The 24,379-nt window shown below is 52.4% G+C and overlaps 1 protein-coding gene across 1 annotated transcript; it reads right to left on the bottom strand.

Moving 5' to 3' along the window:
- On the bottom strand, positions 1–24,085 carry LOC144675283 (ras-related protein Rab-11A-like). The gene is made up of 5 exons (XM_078536143.1): positions 23,927–24,085; positions 14,836–15,031; positions 11,168–11,361; positions 5,535–5,615; positions 1–2,131 (listed from the first exon to the last, which is right to left on the bottom strand). The coding sequence occupies exons 1-5, from the start codon at positions 23,964–23,966 to the stop codon at positions 1,998–2,000; spliced, it is 645 nt and encodes a 214-aa protein (XP_078392269.1). The 5' UTR covers positions 23,967–24,085; the 3' UTR covers positions 1–1,997.
- Between the last annotated feature and the right edge of the window lie 294 nt (positions 24,086–24,379).

The raw sequence follows: 24,379 nt of genomic DNA, 5'->3' as shown, positions 1-24,379 counted from the left end.
GAACAAAATCCCCTTTATTTGATTTATTTTTGAAAAGGGCAACCCATTGAAACATCTCCAAATGTACATTGACGTTTGAATCTTCCCTGTCGTCTTTCCGGACAGCTCTGGGCGGGGAAATCTAGGCTGACGTGTCAACCTTCCATCATTGCGACCCGGGATTCGGAGGTTTTTCCCGGAACTGGGATTGTATTCCGCCCCATTCCCTCGCTGGGAGGAACTTTGGCAGCCTTCGCCAATGAGCCACCTGGTCAATGGCACATGACCCGGGGTCAAGGGGGCTTCACAATCTCCCTTAATCAATATCGTTCATTCCCATTGGCCGCCACATGATGTACAGGCAATGCTTGGGGTATTTACCCCAATGTGGAAGCTCCTGCTACAGGCTGAAGAGCTAAGAATCACTTTCCATCCCAGCCCATTCCACTCCTCGCCAGACCACCCTGAACTCCCCTCACAAACCCTCACTATCCTGCCTCTCCGCACAACAAGGGATCAATGGGCCATCTTTATTTCGCAAAACTGCAGCAAGGGTTTCGGCAAGTTCTGATGAAGACAGGTGGGGGAAAATGACTCCAGTCCCCACATCACCGCACCCAATTCCCAGGCGGCACAGAGCAAGTCTGCTCCCTCTGCACCGTCCCCATCAAACACTCCCAGGGCAGGTACAGCACGGGGTTAGATACAGAGTAAAGCTCCCTCTACACTGTCCCCATCAAACACTCCCAGGACAGGTACAGCACGGGGTGAGATACAGAGTAAAGCTCCCTCTGCACCGTCCCCATCAAACACTCCCAGGGCAGGTACAGCACGGGGTTAGATACAGAGTAAAGCTCCCTCTACACTGTCCCCATCAAACACTCCCAGGACAGGTACAGCACTGGGTTAGATACAGAGTAAAGCTCCCTCTACACTGTCCCCATCAAACACTCCCAGGACAGGTACAGCACGGGGTTAGATACAGGGTAAACATCCCTCTACACTGTCCCCATCAAACACTCCCAGGACAGGTACAGCACGGGGTTAGATACAGAGTAAAGCTCCCTCTACACTGTCCCCATCAAACACTCCCAGGACAGGTACAGCACGGGGTTAGATACAGGGTAAACATCCCTCTACACTGTCCCCATCAAACACTCCCAGGACAGGTACAGCACGGGGTTAGATACAGGGTAAACATCCCTCTACACTGTCCCCATCAAACACTCCCAGGACAGGTACAGCACGGGGTTAGATACAGAGTAAAGCTCCCTCTACACTGTCCCCATCAAACACTCCCAGGACTGGTACAGCACGGGGTTAGATACAGAGTAAAGCTCCCTCTACACTGGCCCAGTAAAGTGCATTGACAACAATCACAGAGCGCTCCTTATGAACTAACTCCCATGCCAGGGCCGTCCGAATGGGATTGGGTCGGGAGCTGGGGGTAGTGAGTTGTCAGGGGCCCATTTTAACGAGGAACTGGGTGAAGATGGCTGAATAATCGACGGAGCTGGGACCCTCACGGCCGACAGTGAGAGAGACCCTCAGAATGAATCCAGGTGGCAAGTATGGACCCCAGTCTAATTCCCAAGCAGCCCCTTTACCAATATCCCATTAGTGTCGCGCTCCCACCTCCATTGACTTTGACAAAGTTGGGACACCCCTACCCCTTCCGAGGCAGAGTCTCAGACTACAAAGGAGGGATGTGCCTACCAGGGGCTGGGCGGCCAGGTGGGTCTGCCCACAGGCGGGCACGGGCGCTGTTGCAGGCCCCACATGGAGCCTTCACAAGGTGGGCATGCAAGGATGGGTTGGGCAAGTCTGATTCATGCCAACCGCGCAGTCCCCACCCACGATCCCAGTGGGCCTCCCCTGACAGTGGAGTGCGGGGGGAGTGGGTGGCTGGTTGGAGGGAGGGGTGGGGTGGGGGGGGCTCAGGGGGGGAAGTTCGGGAGTGGATAATATACAAAACAATGCAGGATCCCGATGGCGTAGAATCAGTGTCCAGCGGCAGGTCAGATGTTTTGACAACAAGGCTTCTTGGTTGCGACCTCTGTGGAGGCTCCCTCGTTGGAGAAGCTGTTGGCGCTGAGAGAAATGCTGTTGGTCATTTGCTTGCCCCGATTCTGGGCTCGCCGGTGGAAGATTTCTGCAGAAGCAATCGGAGGTAGGTCAACAGCAAAGAAAGCCCATCCCTCTAATACGCTAACTCCCCCATCGAAGACCATCCCTCTGATCCCCTAACTCCCCCATCGAAGACCATCCCTCTAATCCCCTAACTCCCCCATCGAAGCCCATCCCTCTAATACGCTAACTCCCCCATCGAAGACCATCCCTCTGATCCCCTAACTCCCCCATCGAAGACCATCCCTCTAATCCCCTAACTCCCACATCGAAGACCATCCCTCTAATCCCCTAACCCTCCCATCGAAGACCATCCCTCTAATCCCCTAACTCTCCCACCAAAGACCATCCCTCTGATCCCCTAACCCTCCCATCGAAGACCATCCCTCTAATCCCCTAACTCCCCCAACGAAGCCCGTCCCTCTAATCCCCTAACTCCCCCATCGAAGACCATCCCTCTAATCCCCTAACTCCCCCAACGAAGCCCATCCCTCTAATCCCCTAACTCCCCCATCTAAGACCATCCCTCTGATCCCCTAACCCTCCCATCGAAGACCATCCCTCTAATCCCCTAACTCCCCCAACGAAGCCCATCCCTCTAATCCCCTAACTCCCCCATCGAAGACCATCCCTCTAATCCCCTAACCCTCCCATCGAAGACCATCCCTCTAATCCCCTAACTCTTCCATCGAAGACCCTCCCTCTAATCCCCTAACTCCCCCATCGAAGACCATCCCTCTAATCCCCTAACTCCCCCATCGAAGACCATCACTCTAATCCCCTAACTCTCCCATCGAAGACCATCCCTCTAATCCCCTAACTCTCCCGTCGAAGACCATCCCTCTAATCCCCTAACTCCCCCGTCGAAGACCATCCCTCTAATCCCCTAACTCTCCCACCGAAGACCATCCCTCTAATCCCCTAACTCTCCCGTCGAAGACCATCCCTCTAATCCCCTAACCCTCCCGTCGAAGACCATCCCTCTAATCCCCTAACTCCCCCAACGAAGCCCGTCCCTCTAATCCCCTAACTCCCCCATCGAAGACCATCCCTCTAATCCCCTAACTCCCCCAACGAAGCCCATCCCTCTAATCCCCTAACTCCCCCATCTAAGACCATCCCTCTGATCCCCTAACCCTCCCATCGAAGACCATCCCTCTAATCCCCTAACTCCCCCAACGAAGCCCATCCCTCTAATCCCCTAACTCCCCCATCGAAGACCATCCCTCTAATCCCCTAACCCTCCCATCGAAGACCATCCCTCTAATCCCCTAACTCTTCCATCGAAGACCCTCCCTCTAATCCCCTAACTCTCCCACCGAAGACCATCCCTCTAATCCCCTAACTCCCCCATCGAAGACCATCACTCTAATCCCCTAACTCTCCCATCGAAGACCATCCCTCTAATCCCCTAACTCTCCCGTCGAAGACCATCCCTCTAATCCCCTAACTCCCCCGTCGAAGACCATCCCTCTAATCCCCTAACTCTCCCACCGAAGACCATCCCTCTAATCCCCTAACTCTCCCGTCGAAGACCATCCCTCTAATCCCCTAACCCTCCCGTCGAAGACCATCCCTCTAATCCCCTAACTCTCCCATCGAAGACCATCCCTCTAATCCCCTAACTCTCCCACCGAAGACCATCCCTCTAATCCCCTAACTCTCCCATCAAAGACCATCCCTCTAATCCCCTAACTCCCCCATCGAAGACCATCACTCTAATCCCCTAACTCTCCCATCGAAGACCATCCCTCTAATCCCCTAACTCTCCCACCGAAGACCATCCCTCTAATCCCCTAACTCCCCCATCGAAGACCATCACTCTAATCCCCTAACTCTCCCACCGAAGACCATCCCTCTAATCCCCTAACTCTCCCGTCGAAGACCATCCCTCTAATCCCCTAACCCTCCCGTCGAAGACCATCCCTCTAATCCCCTAACTCTCCCATCGAAGACCATCCCTCTAATCCCCTAACTCTCCCACTGAAGGCCATCCCTCTAATCCCCTAACTCTCCCACCGAAGACCATTCTTTCAGTTCTCCCAATCCTCTGGTGTAGTCTGATGAGCTGTCACAAACGTTTAGCATGGTTTTCCTTTCCCACTCAAGCTTGGGGAAGTTATGTGTGCTTTTTCGTTAAGCGAGAATGGAGTTGCCTATCCCACACCGAGGGGCCTACGAGTCATGATGGGAGGTGGGATCAGACGGCCATTTGTCTTCATCCTACTCACTGATCTGCTGCCCGATTCAAGAGGTCAGATCAAACGTGGCAGGGGAAGGCGGAGGTGGTTCACATCGCCACGGTCACCACAGACTTGGCCATGCCAGGATGGGCTGCTGGACTGGAAGGTCACTGGGAAGGGTCAGAGGTCAATCGTTGGCAGGATGTAGTTCAATGGGAGACAGTTCGGAGAAGGTTCACTGGGCTGATTCCTGGGATGAAGGAGGTTTGTCTTATGAGGAAAGGTTGAGCAGGTTGGGCCTGAACCCATTGGAGTTTAGAAGAATGAGAGGTGATCTTATTCAAACATATTAGATCCTGAGGGGGTGGTTTGACAGGGTGGATGCTGGGAGGATGTTTCCCCCTCTCGTGTGGGAATCTAGAACGAGGAGGGGGGGGGGGGGCACAGTTTCAGAATAAGGGGTCTCCCATTGAAGATGGAGATGAGGAGGAATTTCTTCTCTCAGAGGGTGGTCAGTCTGTGGAATTCTCTCCCCCCACCCCAGAGAGCAGTGGGGGCCGGGTGACTGAATATATTCAAGGCCGAGTTAGAGAGATTTCTGATCGACCGGGGGGGTCAAGGGTTATGGAGGGGGACAGACAGGAAAGTGGAGTTAAGGCCACAACCAGATCAGCCTTGACCTTCTAGAATGGTGGAGCAGGCTCGAGGGGCTGAATGGCCTCCTTCTGCTCCTAATTTGCATGAACAAAATGAAAGAGTACAGAAGCAAGGAGTTTAGGCTAAACCCTCTATAAATCCCTGGTTAGGCCCCCAGCTGGAGTTGGGTGTCCAATTCCAGACCCCGCACTTTAGGAAGGATGTCAAGGGCCTCGGAGAGGGAGCGGAGGGAGATTGACCCCGAATGGGACCAGGGATGAGGGACTTCAGTTCATGTGGAGAGGCTGGAGAAGCTGGAATTGTTCTCCTTAGAGCGGAGAAGGTTAAGGGGGAGATTGAATCGAGACGATGAAAATCAGGAAGGGGGGTTTGGACAGAGTAAATAAGGAGAAACTGTTTCCACTGGGCAGGAGGGTCGGTAACCAGAGGGGGACACAGATTGAAGAGAATCGGGGAAAGAACCAGAGGGGGAGATGAGGAGAATTTGTTTTTTATTTACACAGCGAGTTGTTGTGATCTGGAAGGCGCTGCCTGAAAGGGCGGCGGAAGCAATGGAACGACAAAAGTAGGGAGATGTCAATGACTGACCTGTGATCACAGTCTGAAAGGCTAGCTCTACATTAGTCGAGTCGAGGGCCGAAGTCTCCATGAACAGCATCTCGTGTTTCTCTGTGGGCACAACAAGGAAAAATAAAATCGCGGTAGTCTCATGAGGACTAGAGGAGGCCATTCAGCCCTTCAGACCTGTTCCGTCTCCACCGCCTAGTGAGACCGTGGCTGATCTGTGCTCTGACCCCATCTACCCATCCTTGTCATTTGCGGAAGAGTGTTCCAGACTTCTCCCACCCTTTGTGTATGTCGAAGTGTTTCCTAATTTCACTCCTGAAAGGTCTGGCTCGAATTTCTAGACTCTGCCCCCCCCTTCCCCGCCCCAGGACCCAGACTCCCTGAAGAGTGGGAATAGTTTCTCTCTCTGTCTCTCGACCCTATCAGTTCCCCTAAATATCTTGCTCCCTGCAGACTGCAACAGGGGGCTAAGCCCTTTCACCAAACTGTAACCCACCGCGACCCCATGACCTCCAAACTGCAACCCCCTGAGATAATGCCCTGGGCCGTGAGGCCTTGGCGAGAAGGAAAAGAGAGGCTTTTAGCAGGTACGAGGGGAGCAAATCAGCAGAGGCATTAGTGGAGAACAGAAAGTGCAGGGTGGAGCTGAAGAAAGCAATTAGGAGAGCAAAGAGGGGATATGAGAAAGCTCTGGCTGGTAAAAGTAGGGAAAGTCCCAAGATATTCTATAAGTATATCAATGGGAGGAGGATAACCAGAGAAAGAGTAGGCCCCATTAGGGACCAAGGAGGCAATCTATGGGTGGAGCCAGAGGACATCACTAGAGTGTTGAACGAATACTTCACACCCGTCTTCACCCAAGAGAATGAGGATGAAGGTATGGAACTCGGGGAGAGGGACTGTGAGGTTCTTAAGCAAATTGATATAGGGAGTGACAAGGTATTGGAGGTGTTGGCAGGCTTAAAAGTGGACAAATCTCCAGGTCCGGGTAATTTGTGTCCCAGACTGCTGAGGGAGGCAAGGGAGGAGATCGCAGGGGCTCTGACCCAAATTTTTAATTCCTCTCTGGCCATGGGGGAGGTGCCAGAGGACTGGAGAACAGCTAATGTGGTTCAGCTATTTAAGAAGGGTTGTAGAGAGAAGCCAGGGAACTACAGACCAGTGAGTCTCACGTCAGTGGTAGGGAAACTGTTGGAGAAAATTCTGAAGGAGAGAATCTATCTCCACTTGGAGAGGCAAGGTTTGATCAGGGATAGTCAGCATGGCTTTGTCAGAGGGAGGTCATGCCTAACAAATTTGATTGAATTTTTTGAGGAGGTGACCAGGTGTGTAGATGAGGGTAATGCAGTTGATGAAGTTTATATGGATTTCAGCAAAGCCTTTGACAAGGTCCCACATGGGAGACTTATAAAGAAGGCAAAGGCACATGGGATACAGGGTAATTTGATAAGGTGGATTCAAAATTGGCTTAGTTGTAGGAGGCAGAGGGTGATGACAGAAGGATGCTTTAGTGACTGGAAGCCAGTGTCCAGTGGCGTACCACAGGGATCTGTGCTGAGTCCCATATTATTCGTCATTTATATAAACGACTTAGATGACTATGTGGGGGGTAGGATTAGTAAGTTTGCGGATGACACAAAGATTGGCTGGGTGGTTAACAGTGAGGTTGAGTGTCTTGGGCTACAGGAAGATATAGACGGGATGGTCAAATGGGCAGATAAGTGGCAGATGGAATTTAACCCTGAAAAGTGTGAGGTGATACACTTTGGAAGGAGTAATTTGACAAGGAAGTATTCAATGAACAGCATGACACTAGGAAGTTCTGAGGAACAAAGGGACCTTGGCGTGTGTGTCCGTAGATCTCTGAAGGCAGAGGGGCATGTTAGTGGGGTGGTGAAAAAGGCATATGGGACACTTGCCTTTATCAATCGAGGCATAGATTACAAAAGTAGGGAGGTCATGTTGGAGTTATATAGAACCTTGGTGAGGCCACAGCTGGAGTACTGTGTGCAGTTCCGGTCGCCACATTATAGGAAGGATGTGATTGCACTGGAGGGGGTGCAGAGGAGATTCACCAGGATGTTGCCTGAGATGAAACATTTAAGTTATGAAGAGAGGTTGGATAGACTTGGGTTGTTTTTGTTGGAGCAGAGAAGACTGAGGGGCGACCTGATGGAGGTGTACAAGATTATGAGGGGCATGGACAGGGTGGACAGGGAGCAGCTGTTCCCCTTAGTTGAAGGGTCAGTCACGAGGAGACACAAGTTCAAGGTGAGGGGCAGGAGGTTTAGGGGGGGATGTGAGGAAAAACCTTTTTACCCAGAGGGTGGTGAGGGTCTGGAATGCGCTGCCTGGGAGGGTGGTGGAGGCGGGTTGCCTCACATCCTTTAAAAAGTACCTGGATGAGCACTTGGCACCTCATAACATTCAAGGCTATGGGCCAAGTGCTGGTCAATGGGATTAGGGGAAGGTAGGGTCAGGTGTTTCTCACGTGTCGGTGCAGACTCGATGGGCCGAAGGGCCTCTCCTGCTCTGTGATTCTGTGAGAGGCAGGGGCTCATGTGCCTTCACAGGGGGGTATCTCCCCCACCTCTTTGCGATGTACCTCCGGGCTGTCCCATCCACTCATAATTTATCTATTTTTTGGCCCAGGATGTGGGTCAAGGTCAGTTCAGACCTTACACGTGTAGGCCAGGCCGTGTAAGGAGGGCAGATTGAAGAGAACAATTATTGTCCCCATCGCTGAGATTGGCTTTCGATGCCAGATTTATTAATTGAATTTAAGTTCCACCAGCTGCCGGGGTGGGATTTGAGCCCGTGTTCCCAGAGTATTAGCCCGGGCCTCTGGGTTACTCGTCCGGGGATATTACCCCCACCCCAGGGCCTAATCGACAATAAGGGGGCGTCTTCGCCAACCAGGCCTCCCTTGACAACCATCGCGCTTATTGCCTCTGCAGTACCAGTTTAATGCTCATTAACGCTCGTCAAAAGTACCAATTTAATGCCCACGTCCCAAGAGAGAACGAAATCGACCTGCCCCCAACACCCACCCCCACCCAACATCACCCCCCACCCTCCTCCCAAACACTCATCGAGATGCCCAGTTGGCCCCTAGCCAACGAGAAGAGGCCTGACTTACAGGCCTCAGGCCATTTTCGGGGGAGGGGCTGAGATCCCAAGATGTCCGACACGGCGTTGGGACGGGGGTGGGAGGGGCCGGGGGTTGCGCGGGGCGATGTCAGGGTGAGATTGTGCTGGAATGAGAGGGGGACAGAATCACGTGACCCCCCTCAGCAGTGAGGTGGCTCCGGGAAGCAGCGAGAAGGCCAAGTGGAGCGAGTAGGATCTGAGCCCTGTCCTGCCCCCATTCCCACCCCTATTCCCTCCCCCATCTCCACCCCCTCCCCCTCCCCATCTCCACCCCCTCCCCATCTTCACCCCTCCCCCATCTCCACCCCTCCCCCATCTCCACCCCCACCCCCTCCCCATCCACACCCCTCCCCCATCTCCACCCCCTTCCCTCCCCATCTCCACCCCCTCCCCATCCACACCCCTCCCCCATCTCCACCCCCACCCCCTCCCCATCCACACCCCTCCCCCATCTCCACCCCCTTCCCTCCCCATCTCCACCCCCTTCCCTCCCCATCTCCACCCCCTCCCCCTCTCCATCCACACCCCTCCCCCATCTCCACCCCCACCCCCTCTCCACCCCCTCCCCCTCTCCATCCACACCCCTCCCCCATCTCCACCCCTATTCCCTCCCCCATCTCCACTCCCTCCCCCTCCCCATCTCCACCCCTCCCCCATCTCCACCCCTCCCCCACCTCCACCCCTCCCCATCCACACCCCTCCCCCATCTCCACCCCCTTCCCTCCCCATCTCCACCCCCTCCCCCTCTCCATCCACACCCCTCCCCCATCTCCACCCCCACCCCCTCTCCATCCCCTCCCCCTCTCCATCCACACCCCTCCCCCATCTCCACCCCGCCCCCATCTCCACCCCCTTCCCTCCCCATCTCCACCCCGTCCCCCTCTCCATCCACACCCCTCCCCCATCTCCACCCCCACCCCCCTCCACCCCCTCCCCCTCCCCCATCTCCACCCCTCCCCCATCTCCACCCCCTCCCCTTCCCATCTCCACCCACTGCCCCATCTCCACCCCCACCCCCTCTCCATCCACACTCCTCCCCATCTCCACCCCCTCCCAATTCCCATCTCCACCCCTCTCCTCCCTTCTCCAATCCTTACCCATCTCCACTCACCACCATGAAGTCTCACCGTCCCAAATCATTGGTACTAGGGAGGTTCAGCGGGGGCTCAGTGATGGGACAGGACATTATCTACGGGTCAGTGATGGGACGGGACAGTCTCTATGGGTCAGCGATCAGCCGGGACAGTCTCTATGGGTCAGTGATTGGATGGGACAGTCACTATTGGTGATGGGACGGGACAGTCTCTATGGGTCACTGATTGGCCAGGACAGTCTCTATGGGTCAGTGATTGGATGGGACAGTCACTATTGGTGATGGGACGGGACAGTCTCTATGGGTCAGTGATCAGCCGGGACAGTCTCTATGGGTCAGTGATTGGATGGGACAGTCTCTATGGGTCACTGATTGGCCAGGGCAGACTCTATGGGTCAGTGATTGGACGGGACAGTCTCTATGGGTCAGTGATTGGACGGGACAGTCTCTATGGGTCAGTGATTGGACGGGACAGTCTCTATGGGTCAGTGATTGGACGGGACAGTCTCTATGGGTCAGTGATTGGACGGGACAGTCTCTATGGGTCAGTGATTGGACGGGACAGTCTCTATGGGTCAGCGATCAGACGGGACAGTCTCTATGGGTCAGTGATTGGATGGGACAGTCTCTATGGGTCAGTGATTGGATGGGACAGTCACTATTGGTGATGGGATGGGACAGTCTCTATGGGTCACTGATTGGCCAGGACAGTCTCTATGGGTCAGTGATTGGATGGGACAGTCACTATTGGTGATGGGACGGGACAGTCTCTATGGGTCAGTGATTGGCCGGGACAGTCTCTATGGGTCACTGATTGGCCAGGGCAGACTCTATGGGTCAGTGATTGGATGGGACAGTCTCTATGGGTCACTGATTGGCCAGGGCAGACTCTATGGGTCAGTGATTGGACGGGACAATCTCTATGGATCAGTGATTGGACGGGACAGTCTCTATGGGTCAGTGATTGGCCGGGACAGTCTCTATGGGTCAGTGATTGGACGGGACAGTCTCTATGGGTCAGTGATTGGCCGGGACAGTCTCTATGGGTCAGTGATTGGCCGGGACAGTCTCTATGGGTCAGTGATTGGCCGGGACAGTCTCTATGGGTCAGTGATTGGATGGGACAGTCACTATTGGTGATGGGACGGGGTAGTCCCTGTGGGTCAGTGATTGGACAGGACAGCCTCTATGCATCAGTGATTGGACGGGACAGTCTCTATGGGTCAGTGATTGGACAGGTAACCTCACGTCATTGACATCATGATCTTTCACCTCTCACGTTCTCCCTTGAACCCTGCCCAAGACCCTAGGGTCTCAGGTGTTCTTACTCCTTACTCCCAGTCTCAAAACACAACCACCCCCTCCCACCACAACACATCCTCCTCCCCCACTGCGGGTGAGCTGAATTTACCTGCAAAAGACTTGGCCTCCTCGACTGGCACAGCTCGGATCTCGCTGAGGTCAGTCTTGTTCCCCACCAACATGACCACCAGCTTGTTGTCCGCATGGTCAAGCAGCTCGTTCAGCCAGCGCTCCACACTCTCGTAGGTCAAGTGCTTGGCGATGTCATACACCAAGAGCGCCCCCACTGCCCCACGGTAATACCTGCAAGAACCAGACACAGCCGAGTCATACAGGCCCCGAACCAACAACTCTGGCAAGCGCCAACCCTTCTGGCTTGCAACTGAATTGCAGACTTATTAAGTAACATTCGTGCCACACAAGTGCCAGGCAATGACCATCCCCAACAACAGAGAATCCAACCATCGCCCCTTGACCTTCAATGGCATTACCATCACTGAATCCCCCACTATCAACATCCTGGGGGTTACCATTGACCAGAAACTGAACTGGACCAGCCATATAAATACTGTGGCTACAAGAGCAGGTCAGAGGCTGGGAATCCTGCAGTGAGTAACTCACCTCATGACTCCCCAAAGCCTGTCCACCATCTACGAGGCACAAGTCAGGAGTGTGATGGAATACTCCCCACTTGCCTGGATGAGTGCAGCTCCCACAACACTCAAGAAGCTCGACACCATCCAGGACAAAGCAGCCCCGCTTGATCGGCACCCCATCCACAAACATTCACTCCCTCCACCACCGACGCACAGTGGCAGCAGTGTGTGTACCATCTACAAGATGCACTGCAGCAACTCACCAAGGCTCCTTAGGCAGCACCTTCCAAACCCACGACCTCTACCATCTAGAAGGACAAGGGCAGCAGACACATGGGGAACACCACCTGGAAGTTCCCCTCCGAGCCACTCACCATCCTGACTTGGGAAATATATCGGCCGTTCCTTCACTGTCTCTGGGTCCAAATCCTGGAACTCCCTCCCTAACAGCACGGTGGGTGTACCTACACCACAGGGACTGCAGCGGCTCAGGAAGGCGGCTCACCCACCACCTTCTCAAGGGGGCAATTAGGGATGGGTAATAAATGCTGGGCCCAGCCAGCGACGCCCACATCCTGTGTTTTTTAAAACGGAATCTCCAGGCCATTACTATGAGGAACTCCCAGGGAGAAAACTCGTTGGGGGGCCGGAAATAAATTCGCCTTCCTGTAATAATATTCGCAACTGCTCAGGACCCATAAAAATATTCGCACAGTTTGAGCCACAGCGATGAATCGTCCAATCAGATAATGGAGGGTCTCTTCACGTTCCAATTGGTGTAAGTCAGCGGCCAATGGCGTCAGTCTGAGGTGGGGTCGGTGTGAGGGAGAGGGTCCTCCGGGCGTCGCATCCTCAGTGGAGGAGGGTCGCACAAGGGCACGTCTCCCCCCCCCCCTCCGCCAACCAAAACAGGTACTTCCCCCCCCTCCCAGAGGCCTATTGGCGTTGCCGGGCCTGTTCCCTGCCCATGGGGGTCAAGGGTCAGAGGTTAACGAGCAGGCCCCTTCGGGCCGGATCCCGTCCCCATCGTCGGCTCAGACGCCGCCGAGTCCAAATTGGAGGCTCCTCAGGGCCTCAATATGGAGTTCGCCAACCGTAAACTCTGCCTCCAACCCCGTTTCCCATCCCTTCGCGTTTTCGCTCGCGTGTTTTGTGCTGAAGCTGTTCGCCATCCCCGCCATTTGCACCTCTTCTAGGCACGACCCCCACATGTCCCATTTACCCGCTCCTTTGGGCCTTGCGCCCTCCGACGCTCCTGTCATTTAATCTCGCCCATCTTTCGCCGATCGCAGACCCTCCCTGTCGCTCTTCTTCCCACCTCCCCTCACCCTCACCCACCCCACTTTCACTCGCTCCAAACCCTACGATATGGAATTCATTGCCACAGAAGGCTGTGGAGGGCCAGGTCATTGAGTGTATTTAAGACCGAGATAGACAGGTTCTTGATTGGTAAGGGGGGTCAAAGGTGACGGGGGAGAAGATGGGGAGAATGGGGTTGAGAAACTTATCAGCCATGATTGAATGGCGGAGCAGACGCGATGGGCCGAATGGCCTAATTTCTGCTCCTTATGTCTTATGGTCTGATGGACATTTCCAACTTTTCCCCGTTCCGATGATAGGTCACCCACCTTAAACGCTGGGGGTGGGGGAGGGGATTTTATGGCCCTTCCCCCAACCCGCTGGCATATTTGAAGGCGGGAGTGGGGGTGGGGGTGGGGGAGAGGGTGGGGTGGGGGTGGGGGTGGGGGAGAGGGTGGGGTGGGGGTGGGGGTGGGGGAGAGGGTGCGGGGGCCCATGTAAAATAAAGCAGGCGGCTTTCCCACTGCCTCCCCGCCCACTCCTGACCTATATTGAAGAGGGGGGTGGGGGGTGGGGGTGGGGGGTGTGTGGGTTGGCGTCAGGCAAGCCCTCTCACCTTTAGGCCTTAAGCGGCCAGTTAATGGCCAACTGGGGGAAGGTAACCAGGGGTGTCACTGCGCGGGCTAAAGGTGGGGGTTGGTGGTGCTGGTAGGGGGTGGTCACCTGTGCCATCAGGTGCACCCGTCCCCAAACAGGGCACCCCACTTTGTGCCTCACCACTGGCTTCTACTGCCCAGGGCCTCAACACCAACCCCCCACCCCACCTCCGCTAGGGTCCCCGAACTCGCCTCAAAGTCCCTCCACCCGGGTGTCCTTGCAGTCCCAGTGGTGGCCACTACCGTGTCCTGGCGCTGGTGAGGCTGCCGGGCTGCCAGCCAATCAGACTGGTGGGCAGCTCCGGAAGGTGGGCCTCCTGTCCCTTTCAGGTGGTTAAGGCCTCCCACCCCCATCCAACCCCCACCCACCCACCCTCACCCACACCCACCCACCCTCACCACCCACCCCACCCAACCCCAACCCAACCCCCACCCACCCCCCACCCAACCACCCCACCCACCCCCCACCCAACCATCCCACCCACCCACCACCCACCCACCACGTGCCGCCCACCCACCCAACCCCTCCTCTGACAGTGCGGCACTCCCTCAGTACTGACCCTCCGACAGTGCGGCGCTCCCTCAGTCCTGACCCTCCGACAGTGCGGCTCTCCCTCAGTACTGACCCTCCGACAGTGCGACACTCCCTCAGTACTGACCCTCCGACAGTGCGGCGCTCCCTCAGTACTGACCCTCCGACAGTGCGGCGCTCCCTCAGTACTGACCCTCCGACAGTGCGGCGCTCCCTCAGTACTGACCCTCCGACAGTGCGGCGCTCCCTCAGCACGGACCCTCCGACAGTGCGGCGCTCCCTCAGTACTGACCCTCCGACAGTGCGGCGCTCCCTCAGTACTGACCCTGGGAATAATCGGCCCCAATTCTGCACTCAGGAATCTGGGAAGGGGCCCGGGAGCCAGAACTATTTCACTTCGGGGGTGGGGGGGTGAGAGGCTGACTCACACTGAGCCACTGAGTGACAGAGGGAGGGCGACGGTGAAAGGGAATTGTGGAGGAGACTGTCCAAGTGGGGTAAGCTCTCCCTCTGTTGGTCAGTGGGGTGAGGGAGGAAGGCAGGGACAGGAGGAGGCCATTCAGCCCCTCGGGCCTCTCTGCTAATCTGTTAAGATGGTGGCTGATCTGGGTGTCTCAACTCCATCTATCCGAATTGTGGGAGACTCTGTGAACCGGGGGGGGAGAGGGGGAGGGGAGTGCACACTTATACTTACGCTGAGGTAATGGCACGGTAACGTTCCAGTCCCGCCGTGTCCCAGATCTGCGTCTTCACAGTCACACCCTCAACAATCACACTCCGCGTGGAGAACTCGACACCGATTGTAGTCCGACTGTCATGGTTAAACTCGTTGCGAGTGAAACGAGACAAAAGGTTACTCTTCCCCACACCGGACTCTCCGATCAGGACCACTGGGAGCAGAAAGAAAGACACTGATTCAACCGGGAGTGAGTTACAGACTGGAATCTAATCGAGGGGATCGGGGTGGTTTATATATAGAATAACAGATACCCGGGAGTGAGTTACAGACTGGAATCTAATCGAGGGGTTCGGGTGGTTTATATATAGAATAACAGATACCCGGGAGTGAGTTACAGGCTGGAATCTAATCGAGGGGTTCGGGGTGGTTTATATATAGAATAACAGATACCCGGGAGTGAGTTACAGACTGGAATCTAATCGAGGGGTTTGGGGTGGTTTATATATAGAATAACAGATACCCGGGAGTGAGTTACAGACTGGAATCTAATCGAGGGGTTCCGGTGGTTTATAATATAGAATAACAGATATCCGGGAGTGAGTTACAGACTGGAATCTAATCGAGGGGTTCGGGGTGGTTTATATATAGAATAACAGATTCCCGGGAGTGAGTTACAGACTGGAATCTAATCGAGGGGTTCGGGTGGTTTATATATAGAATAACAGATACCCGGGATTGAGTTACAGACTGAAATCTAATCGAGGGGTTCGGGGGGTTTATATATAGAATAACAGATTCCCGGGAGTGAGTCACAGACTGGAATCTAATCGAGGGGTTCGGGTGGTTTATATATAGAATAACAGATACCCGGGATTGAGTTACAGACTGAAAACTAATCGAGAGGTTCGGGGTGGTTTATATATAGAATAACAGATACCCGGGAGTGAGTTACAGACTGGAATCTAATTGAGTGGTTCGGGTGGTTTATATATAGAATAACAGATACCCGGGAGTGAGTTACAGACTGGAATCTAATCGAGGGGTTCAGGGGGTTTATATATAGAATAACAGATACCCGGGAGTGAGTTACAGACTGGAATCTAATCGAGGGTTTCGGGGTGGTTTATATATAGAATAACAGATACCCGGGAGTGAGTTACAGACTGGAATCTAATCGAGGGGTTCGGGGGGGTTTATATTTAGAATAACAGATACCCGTGAGTGAGTTACAGACTGCAATCTAATCGAGTGGTTCGGGGTGGTTTATATATAAAATAACAGATACCCGGGAGTGAGTTACAGACTGGAATCTAATTGAGGGGTTCGGGGGGGTTTATATATAGAATAACAGATACCCGGGAGTGAGTTACAGACTGGAATCTAATCGAGGGGTTCGGGGGGGTTTATATTTAGAATAACAGATACCCGTGAGTGAGTTACAGACTGAAATCTAATCGAGTGGTTCGGGGTGGTTTATATATAAAATAACAGATACCCGGGAGTGAGTTACAGACTGGAATCTAATTGAGGGGTTGGGGGGGTTTATATATAGAATAACAGATAACCGGAAGTGAGTTACAGACTGGAATCTAATCTAGGGGTTCGTTGGGGTTTATATATAGAATAACAGATACCCGGGAGTGAATTACAGACTGGAATCTAATCGAGGGGTTCAGAGGGTTTATATATAGAATAACAGATACCCGGGAGTGAGTTACAGACTGTAATCTAATCTAGGGGTTCGGGGGGGGTTTATATATAGAATAACAGATACCCGGGAGTGAATTACAGACTGGAATCTAATCGAGGTGTTCGGGTGGTTTATATATAGAATAACAGATTCCCGGGAGTGAGTTACAGACTGGAATCTAATCGAGGGGTTCGGGGTGGTTTATATATAGAATAACAGATACCCGGGAGTGAGTTACAGGCTGGAATCTAATCGAGGGGTTCGGGGTGGTTTATATATCGAATAACAGATACCCGGGAGTGAGTTATAGACTGGAATCTAATCGATGGGTTTGGGGGGTTTATATATAGAATAACAGATACCCGTGAGTGAGTTACAGGCTGGAATCTAATCGAGGGGTTCGGGGTGGTTTATATATAGAATAACAGATACCCGGGAATGAATTACAGACTGGAATCTAATCGAGGTGTTCGGGTGGTTTATATATAGAATAACAAATACCCGGGAGTGAGTTACAGACTGGAATCTAATCGAGGGGTTCGGGGTGGTTTATATATAGAATAACAGATAGCCGGGAGTGAGTTAGACACTGGAATCTAATCAAGGGGTTCGGGGTGGTTTATATATAGAAAAACAGATAGCCGGGAGTGAGTTAGACACTGGAATCTAATCGAGGGGTTTGGGGGGGTTTATATATAGAATAACAGATACCCAGGAATGAATTACAGACTGGAATCTAATCGAGGGGTTCGGCTGGTTTATATATAGAATAACAGATACCCGGGAGTGAGTTACAGATTGGAATCTAATCGAGGGGTTCGGGGTGGTTTATATATAGAATAACAGATACCCGGGATTGAGTTACAGACTGGAATCTAATCGAGGGGTTCGGGGTGGTTTATATATAGAATAACAAATATCCAGGAGTGAGTTACAGACTGGAATCTAATCGAGGGGTTCGAAGTGGTTTATATATAGAATAACAGATACCCGGGAGTGAGTTACAGACTGGAATCTAATCGAGGGGTTCGGGGTGTTTATATATAGAATAACAGATACCCGGGAGTGAGTTACAGACTGGAATCTAATCGAGAGGTTCGGGGGGTTTATATATAGAATAACAGATACCCAGGAGTGAGTTACAGACTGGAATCTAATCGAGGGGTTCGGGGGTTTATATATAGAATAACAGATACCCGGGAGTGACTTACAGGCTGGAATCTAATCGAGGGGTTCGGGGTGGTTTATATATAGAATAACAAATACCCAGGAGTGAGTTACAGACTGGAATCTAATCGAGCGGTTCGAAGTGGTTTATATATAGAATAACAGATACCCAGGAGTGAGTTACAGACTGGAATCTAATCGAGGGGTTCGGGATGGTTTATATATAGAATAACAAATACCCAGGAGTGAGTTACAGACTGGAATCTAATCGAGCGGTTCGAAGTGGTTTATATATAGAATAACAGATACCCAGGAGTGAGTTACAGACTGGAATCTAATCAAGGGGTTCGGGGTGGTTTATATATAGAATAACAAATGCCCAGGAGTGAGTTACAGACTGCAATCTAATCGAGGGGTTCGGGTGGTTTATATACAGAATAACAGATAACCGGGAGTGAGTTACAAACTGGAATCTAATCAAGGGGTTCAGGGGGTTTATATATAGAATAACAGATACCCGGGAGTGAGTTACAGGCTGGAATCTAATCGAGGGGTTCGGGTGGTTTATATATAGAATAACAGATACCCGGGAGTGAGTTATAGACTGGAATCTAACCGAGTGGTTTGGGGTTGTTTATATATAGAGTAACAGATACCCGGGAGTGAGTTACAGACTGGAATCTAATCGAGGGGTTCGGGGGGTTTATATATAGAATAACAGATAACCGGAAGTGAGTTACAGACTGGAATCTAATCTAGGGGTTTGGGGGGGTTTATATATAGAATAACAGATACCCGGGAATGAATTACAGACTGGAATCTAATCGAGGTGTTCGGCTGGTTTATATATAGAATAACAAATACCCGGGAGTGAGTTACAGACTGGAATCTAATCGAGGGGTTCGGGGTGGTTTATATATAGAATAACAGATAGCCGGGAGTGAGTTAGACACTGGAATCTAATCGAGGGGTTCGGGGTGGTTTATATATAGAATAACAGATAGCCGGGAGTGAGTTAGACACTGGAATCTAATCGAGGGGTTCGGGGTGGTTTATATATAGAATAACAGATACCCAGGAGTGAGTTACAGACTGGAATCTAATCGAGGGGTTCGAAGTGGTTTATATATAGAATAACAGATACCCAGGAGTGAGTTACAGACTGGAATCTAATCGAGGGGTTAGGGGTGTTTATATATAGAATAACAGATACCCGGGAGTGAGTTACAGACTGGAATCTAATCGAGGGGTTCGGGGGGTTTATATATAGAATAACAGATACCCGGGAGTGAGTTAGACACTGGAATCTAATCGAGGGGTTCGGGGTGGTTTATATATAGAATAACAAATACCCAGGAGTGAGTTACAGACTGGAATCTAATCGAGGGGTTCGAAGTGGTTTATATATAGAATAACAGATACCCAGGAGTGAGTTACAAACTGGAATCTAATCAAGGGGTTCAGGGGGTTTATATATAGAATAACAGATACCCGGGAGTGAGTTATAGACTGGAATCTAACCGAGTGGTTTGGGGTTGTTTATATATAGAGTAACAGATACCCGGGAGTGAGTTACAGACTGGAATCTAATCGAGGGGTTCGGGGGGTTTATATATAGAATAACAGATAACCGGAAGTGAGTTACAGACTGGAATCTAATCTAGGGGTTTGGGGGGGTTTATATATAGAATAACAGATACCCGGGAATGAATTACAGACTGGAATCTAATCGAGGTGTTCGGCTGGTTTATATATAGAATAACAAATACCCGAGAGTGAGTTACAGACTGGAATCTAATCGAGGGGTTCGGGGTGGTTTATATATAGAATAACAGATAGCCGGGAGTGAGTTAGACACTGGAATCTAATCGAGGGGTTCGGGGTGGTTTATATATAGAATAACAGATAGCCGGGAGTGAGTTAGACACTGGAATCTAATCGAGGGGTTCGGGGTGGTTTATATATAGAATAACAGATACCTAGGAGTGAGTTACAGACTGGAATCTAATCGAGGGGTTCGAAGTGGTTTATATATAGAATAACAGATACCCAGGAGTGAGTTACAGACTGGAATCTAATCGAGGGGTTAGGGGTGTTTATATATAGAATAACAGATACCCGGGAGTGAGTTACAGACTGGAATCTAATCGAGGGGTTCGGGTGGTTTATATATAGAATAACAGATACCCGGAGTGAGTTACAGACTGGAATCTAATCGAGGGGTTCGGGGGGTTTATATATAGAATAACAGATACCCAGGAGTGAGTTACAGGCTGGAATCTAAGCGAGGAGTTCGGGGGTTTATATATAGAATAACAAATACCCAGGAGTGAGTTACAGACTGGAATCTAATCGAGGGCTTCGGGGGTTTATGTATAGAATAACAGATACCCGGGAGTGAGTTACAGGCTGGAATCTAATCGAGGGGTTCAGGGTGGTTTATATATAGAATAACAAATACCCAGGAGTGAGTTACAGACTGGAATCTAATCGAGGGGTTCGAAGTGGTTTATATATAGAATAACAGATACCCAGGAGTGAGTTACAGACTGGAATCTAATCGAGGGGTTCGGGGGGTTTATATATAGAATAACATATACCCGGGAGTGAGTTACAGACTGGAATCTAATCAAGGAGTTCGAGGTGGTTTATGTATAGAATAACAGATACCCGGGAGTGAGCTACAGACTGGAATCTAATCGAGGGGTTCGGGGGGGTTTATATATAGAATAACAGAAACCCGGGAGTGAGTTACAGACTGGAATCTAATCGAGGGGTTCGGGTTTTTTATATAATGGGGTGTGGACACACTGTTTTTGTTCTGTGCTGAACACTGCTGTCTGATGGACGGCAGTTGCTTTCACTATAATTTGGAGTTAAACTTTGAACTTCCTGGTGTGCTCAGGCCAGTACCACGCTGTGTTTGACTGGGCTATTTCTGTTGATTTAATCTCTCTCTCTCTCATTATCTTGTTGGGGCTGAGCCGGGCTTGTTTTGCTGCATTACCCGTGACTCAGTCAAACACGACCAGCTGTACAATCCCGGGCTACACCCACCGAGACTGGCTCACAATAGCACCTTGTTCACCCGGCAGGCAACCCAAGTCAGGGCTCGCTTTTGCCACTCTCATGTTGGGAAAGGCCTCTCCCGATTCAAACCTGTTCTTAAACCCGAACGTGAATCATCCCCTGATGTGTTTCCCCCTCCCCTGACCATCACTCCCACCATCTGGGGCCTCTTGCCTGCTCGCAGGTTTCTGCCTCTCCGCTTGAGGCCTCCCTCCTCTTGGCGACCCCCAGCTCTGCCCTCCCTGTCGGCTTCTGATCGGCCGAGGCCTCCTGTAGTCCTCTCCCAGCTCCTTTCCACCTGCAGGAGAAGCCTCGGCTCCCCTGTTATTGTCCTCTCCCAACTCTGGTCGCCCAATCGATGAGGCCTGAGGCCTACCCTAGGCCTTTGCTTGCTCCACCTAGCTTGCAGCAGAAGCTTGAAGCCTGTGGCTCTGGATTCCTTGTCGGGTCTTGACTGGGCGGTCGGTGGTGAGAAATTTGGGTCCTCCAGAGGTAACTCCATTTCCCATCCCCCCCAGTCCTGCCCCACCTCCACCCGCCCCCTCCCTTGCTCTCGGGCGAGTTATTGGCAAAGTTACCAAAAGACAAATATTGACGTCCAAAACAAAAAAACACCTAATGCCCATTGGTCCCAGGAGGTTTAAGCATAGGGCTTGGGGGTTAATGAGGGGGTTTGGAGGTTAGAGTTGAGAATATTAGAGATTTGGAGGGCATTAAGGTTATTGGTTTATGGTTAAGGGTTAAGGATGGGAGTCAGCTTTGGGGTTGGGGTTGGGGTTAGGGGTCGGAGTATTGAAGTTGGTCGTCAGGCGTGAGGTTAAGACGATGGTGGCAGCCAGAGTTGGTCATCAGGAGGGGTGAATGGACAGGGTCAAGGTTAAGATGAGGTGACAATGGTTAGGGTCAAAGGTCTCCGCCTCTGATGTGCGCTTGGCTTTTCCTGGAGGCCACACCGTTTTTCATTGACCTGGTTACGCCAGGGCGCGGCGATCCTAGGCGGACACCACCCCCACCCCCCCCACCCCCCCCACCCCCCCAAGGGCTCGGGGTCAAAGTTTAAAACTCCTAAGCCAAGCCGCCGCGAGAGCGCCCCCTGTAACAGTTCCACCAGGAGCGCACCCCAGGGTCCCCGAGCTCCCCCCCGTCTTAGCTTCGCTTTGGTAAGCCAGCGCCGGGCATCTTGGCGACACAGCCGGCCCACCTGGGCTGGGACCGTCTCAGCGTGGTGCGGGCGCTCGGCACGCCAGCTGGGGTGGGCACTTACGCCTCTGGGGTTCTGCACCGCCACCTGAACTGCCCCCAGCTTCTGCAGGCCGCCCGGGGTCGGGTTTCTGGGCGGGGGCCCTGGTCCGCAGTCCAAGTCTCACACGCGCAGAGCAGGGCAGACATTTCCAGTGGACAGACTCGCTCCTGCTCGTTCCAGGCTGACGCTTGAAGCCTGCCAAGGGTTGAACTTGCATAGGCCAATTCTTGGCCGGCGGTCTCATCGTCAATGTAGACAGCTCGCGAGAGAGAGAGAGAGAGAGGGTGAGCTGCCAAGGCCAATGAGCTTATCCACTGCTGATGGGACATGGATTGAAAGCTTGGGTCTTGAGATGGGGCCTTCCTGGAGCATGCTGGGACTTGACCTCAGTTTTCTCGCCGCTGTCCGTAAGGCCAAAGCGGCTGCATGCATTGGCGCACACGTCCACGCTACTTTGCACGTCCAGCGCTGAACCAGTAGCTCGTGCACAGTCATCGACAAACATTATGGGGGGTGCGCGGTTAAGGTTATAGTGGTCAGGGTTTGGGTTAAAATGATGGGCTTGTGGTGGGCGTAAGTCGGGCTAGGGCTCTTCGAAGAAGGTTTAGGTCCGGACCAAGTTTCGGATAATTGTTCGGGAGTGAGGGTTTTGGCGTTCTGTCAGGACTCGGGAGTGGGGGCAGCGGGGGTGGGGTTCAGGATTTGAGGAGCCGGGGGGTGGGGGTGGGGGTGGGATCCGGGGGGGGGTGTTCGAACTGGGCTTGCGGGCACAGCGGGGGGTGGTCAGAAGTGAGGTTGGGGGTCAGGGTGTGGGACGGTCAGGCTTGGGGACGGGGGTGGGGTCGGTTACCGAATGCACAGCACATGGAACAGGCCATTCAGCCCGTCTGGTCAATGCTGTCCTTTATACCTCAAAACCATAGAGAGCCAGGGTCACTGGGATTAGGGGTTAGGAATGGTGGACAGGATTAAGGGTTCAGGGGTTAGAGGTTAGGACAGGGGTAGGTTCAAGGGGTAGGGTTAAGGCTTGGGGTTAAGGTTAAGAGTTAGGGGATAGGGTTAATGGTTAGGGGTGAGGTAAAGAGTTAGGGTTAGGGGATAAGGTTAAGGGTTAGGAGGTAGCACTAAGGGTTGTGGGTAAGGTTAAGGGTTAGGAGTAGCACTAAGGTTTGTGGGTAAGGTTAAGGGTTAGGAGTAGCACTAAGGGTTGTGGGTTAAGTTAAGGGTTAGGGGTATGGTTAATGGTTAGGGGGTAAAGTTAAGGGTTAGGGTGTAAGGTTTAGGGTTAGGAGGTAGGGTTAATGTTTAGGGAGTAAGGTTAAGGGTTGGGGCTAAGGTTAAGGGTTGAGGGTAAGGTTAAAGGTTAGGGGTTAGGATTAATGGTTAGGGGGTAGGGTTAATGGTTAAGGAGTAGGGTTAAGGGGTAGGGTTAAGGGGTAGGGTTAAGGATTAGGGTTAAGATTAAGGGTTAGGGCTAAAGATTAAGGATTGGGGTAAAGTTAAGGGTTAAGGATTTGGGGTAAGATTAAGGGTTAAGAATTGGGGTAAGATTAAGGGTTAGGGTTACAGGTTAATAGTTAGGCGCAAGGTTAAGGGTTGGGGTAGGATTAAGGGTTAGGGGTGGGGTTAAGGGTTGGACAGGGTTAATGGTTAGGCGCAGGGTTAATGGTTAGGCGCAAGGTTAAGGGTTGGGGTAGGATTAAGGGTTAGGGGTGGGGTTAAGGGTTGGACAGGGTTAAGGGTTAGGGGGTAGGATTATTGGAAGGTTAATGAGTTAAGAGTTGGAGGTTGTTAATACTGAACAGGGTTAAGGTTAGGGATGGTGGACAGGGTTAAGGGGGTTAGGGGATTAATAACTAGAGCTTGTTACAGGTTATGTTGTTAATAATAGTCACAGTTAAACCACATTTTGTCTCACGCAATAAGCGGCCGCCCACCTTTAAAAACGAAACTATAATCGTCTTCGGGTGACCCCATCCTGCAGCCGAGCCCCAGAAAGTAGCGATGTCCCGGGACACGGTCTGTTCCCCAGACCCTCCGCACCGTCCAGGAAGCTGGGCTTTGAGCTACTTGTCTGGCCGCTTCTGCCCCTCCTTCTCCCCCGAGCCTTGTCTTCCTGGTTTCGGGGGCGGGTTTGTGAGCGATTAGACTGAAAGCTCAGGTCTGACCGGTTCCTGCAGCGCAGGGACTTAGTGTGGCAGAGAACACACCCAGCTCACCTGTACCCAGCTCACCTGTACACAGCTCACCTGTAACCTCACCTGTACACAGCTCACCTGTACACAGCTACAGCTCACCTGTACCCAGCTCACCTGTACACAGCTCCAGCTCACCTGTACACAGCTCACCTGTACACAGCTCACCTGTACACAGCTACAGCTCACCTGTAC

Source organism: Cetorhinus maximus, unplaced genomic scaffold (genome assembly GCF_964194155.1).
Source record: "Cetorhinus maximus unplaced genomic scaffold, sCetMax3.hap1.1 HAP1_SCAFFOLD_931, whole genome shotgun sequence".
NCBI classification, from domain to species: domain Eukaryota; kingdom Metazoa; phylum Chordata; class Chondrichthyes; order Lamniformes; family Cetorhinidae; genus Cetorhinus; species Cetorhinus maximus.
This window is presented reverse-complemented; position numbering and strand designations above follow the sequence as displayed.

What these genes read in the sequence shown, in the direction of transcription:
- LOC144675283 (XM_078536143.1), bottom strand. Translation starts at nt 23,966, where the DNA reads ATGGGGTCACCCGAAGACGATTATAGTTTCGTTTTTAAAG. An exon ending in TACCGTGCCATTACCTCAGC is followed by an intron (nt 11,362 to 14,835) that starts GTAAGTATAAGT and finishes TGGTTCTTGCAG; the next exon opens with GTATTACCGTGGGGCAGTGG. An exon ending in CTTTCAGACTGTGATCACAG is followed by an intron (nt 2,132 to 5,534) that starts GTCAGTCATTGA and finishes TTGCTTCTGCAG; the next exon opens with AAATCTTCCACCGGCGAGCC.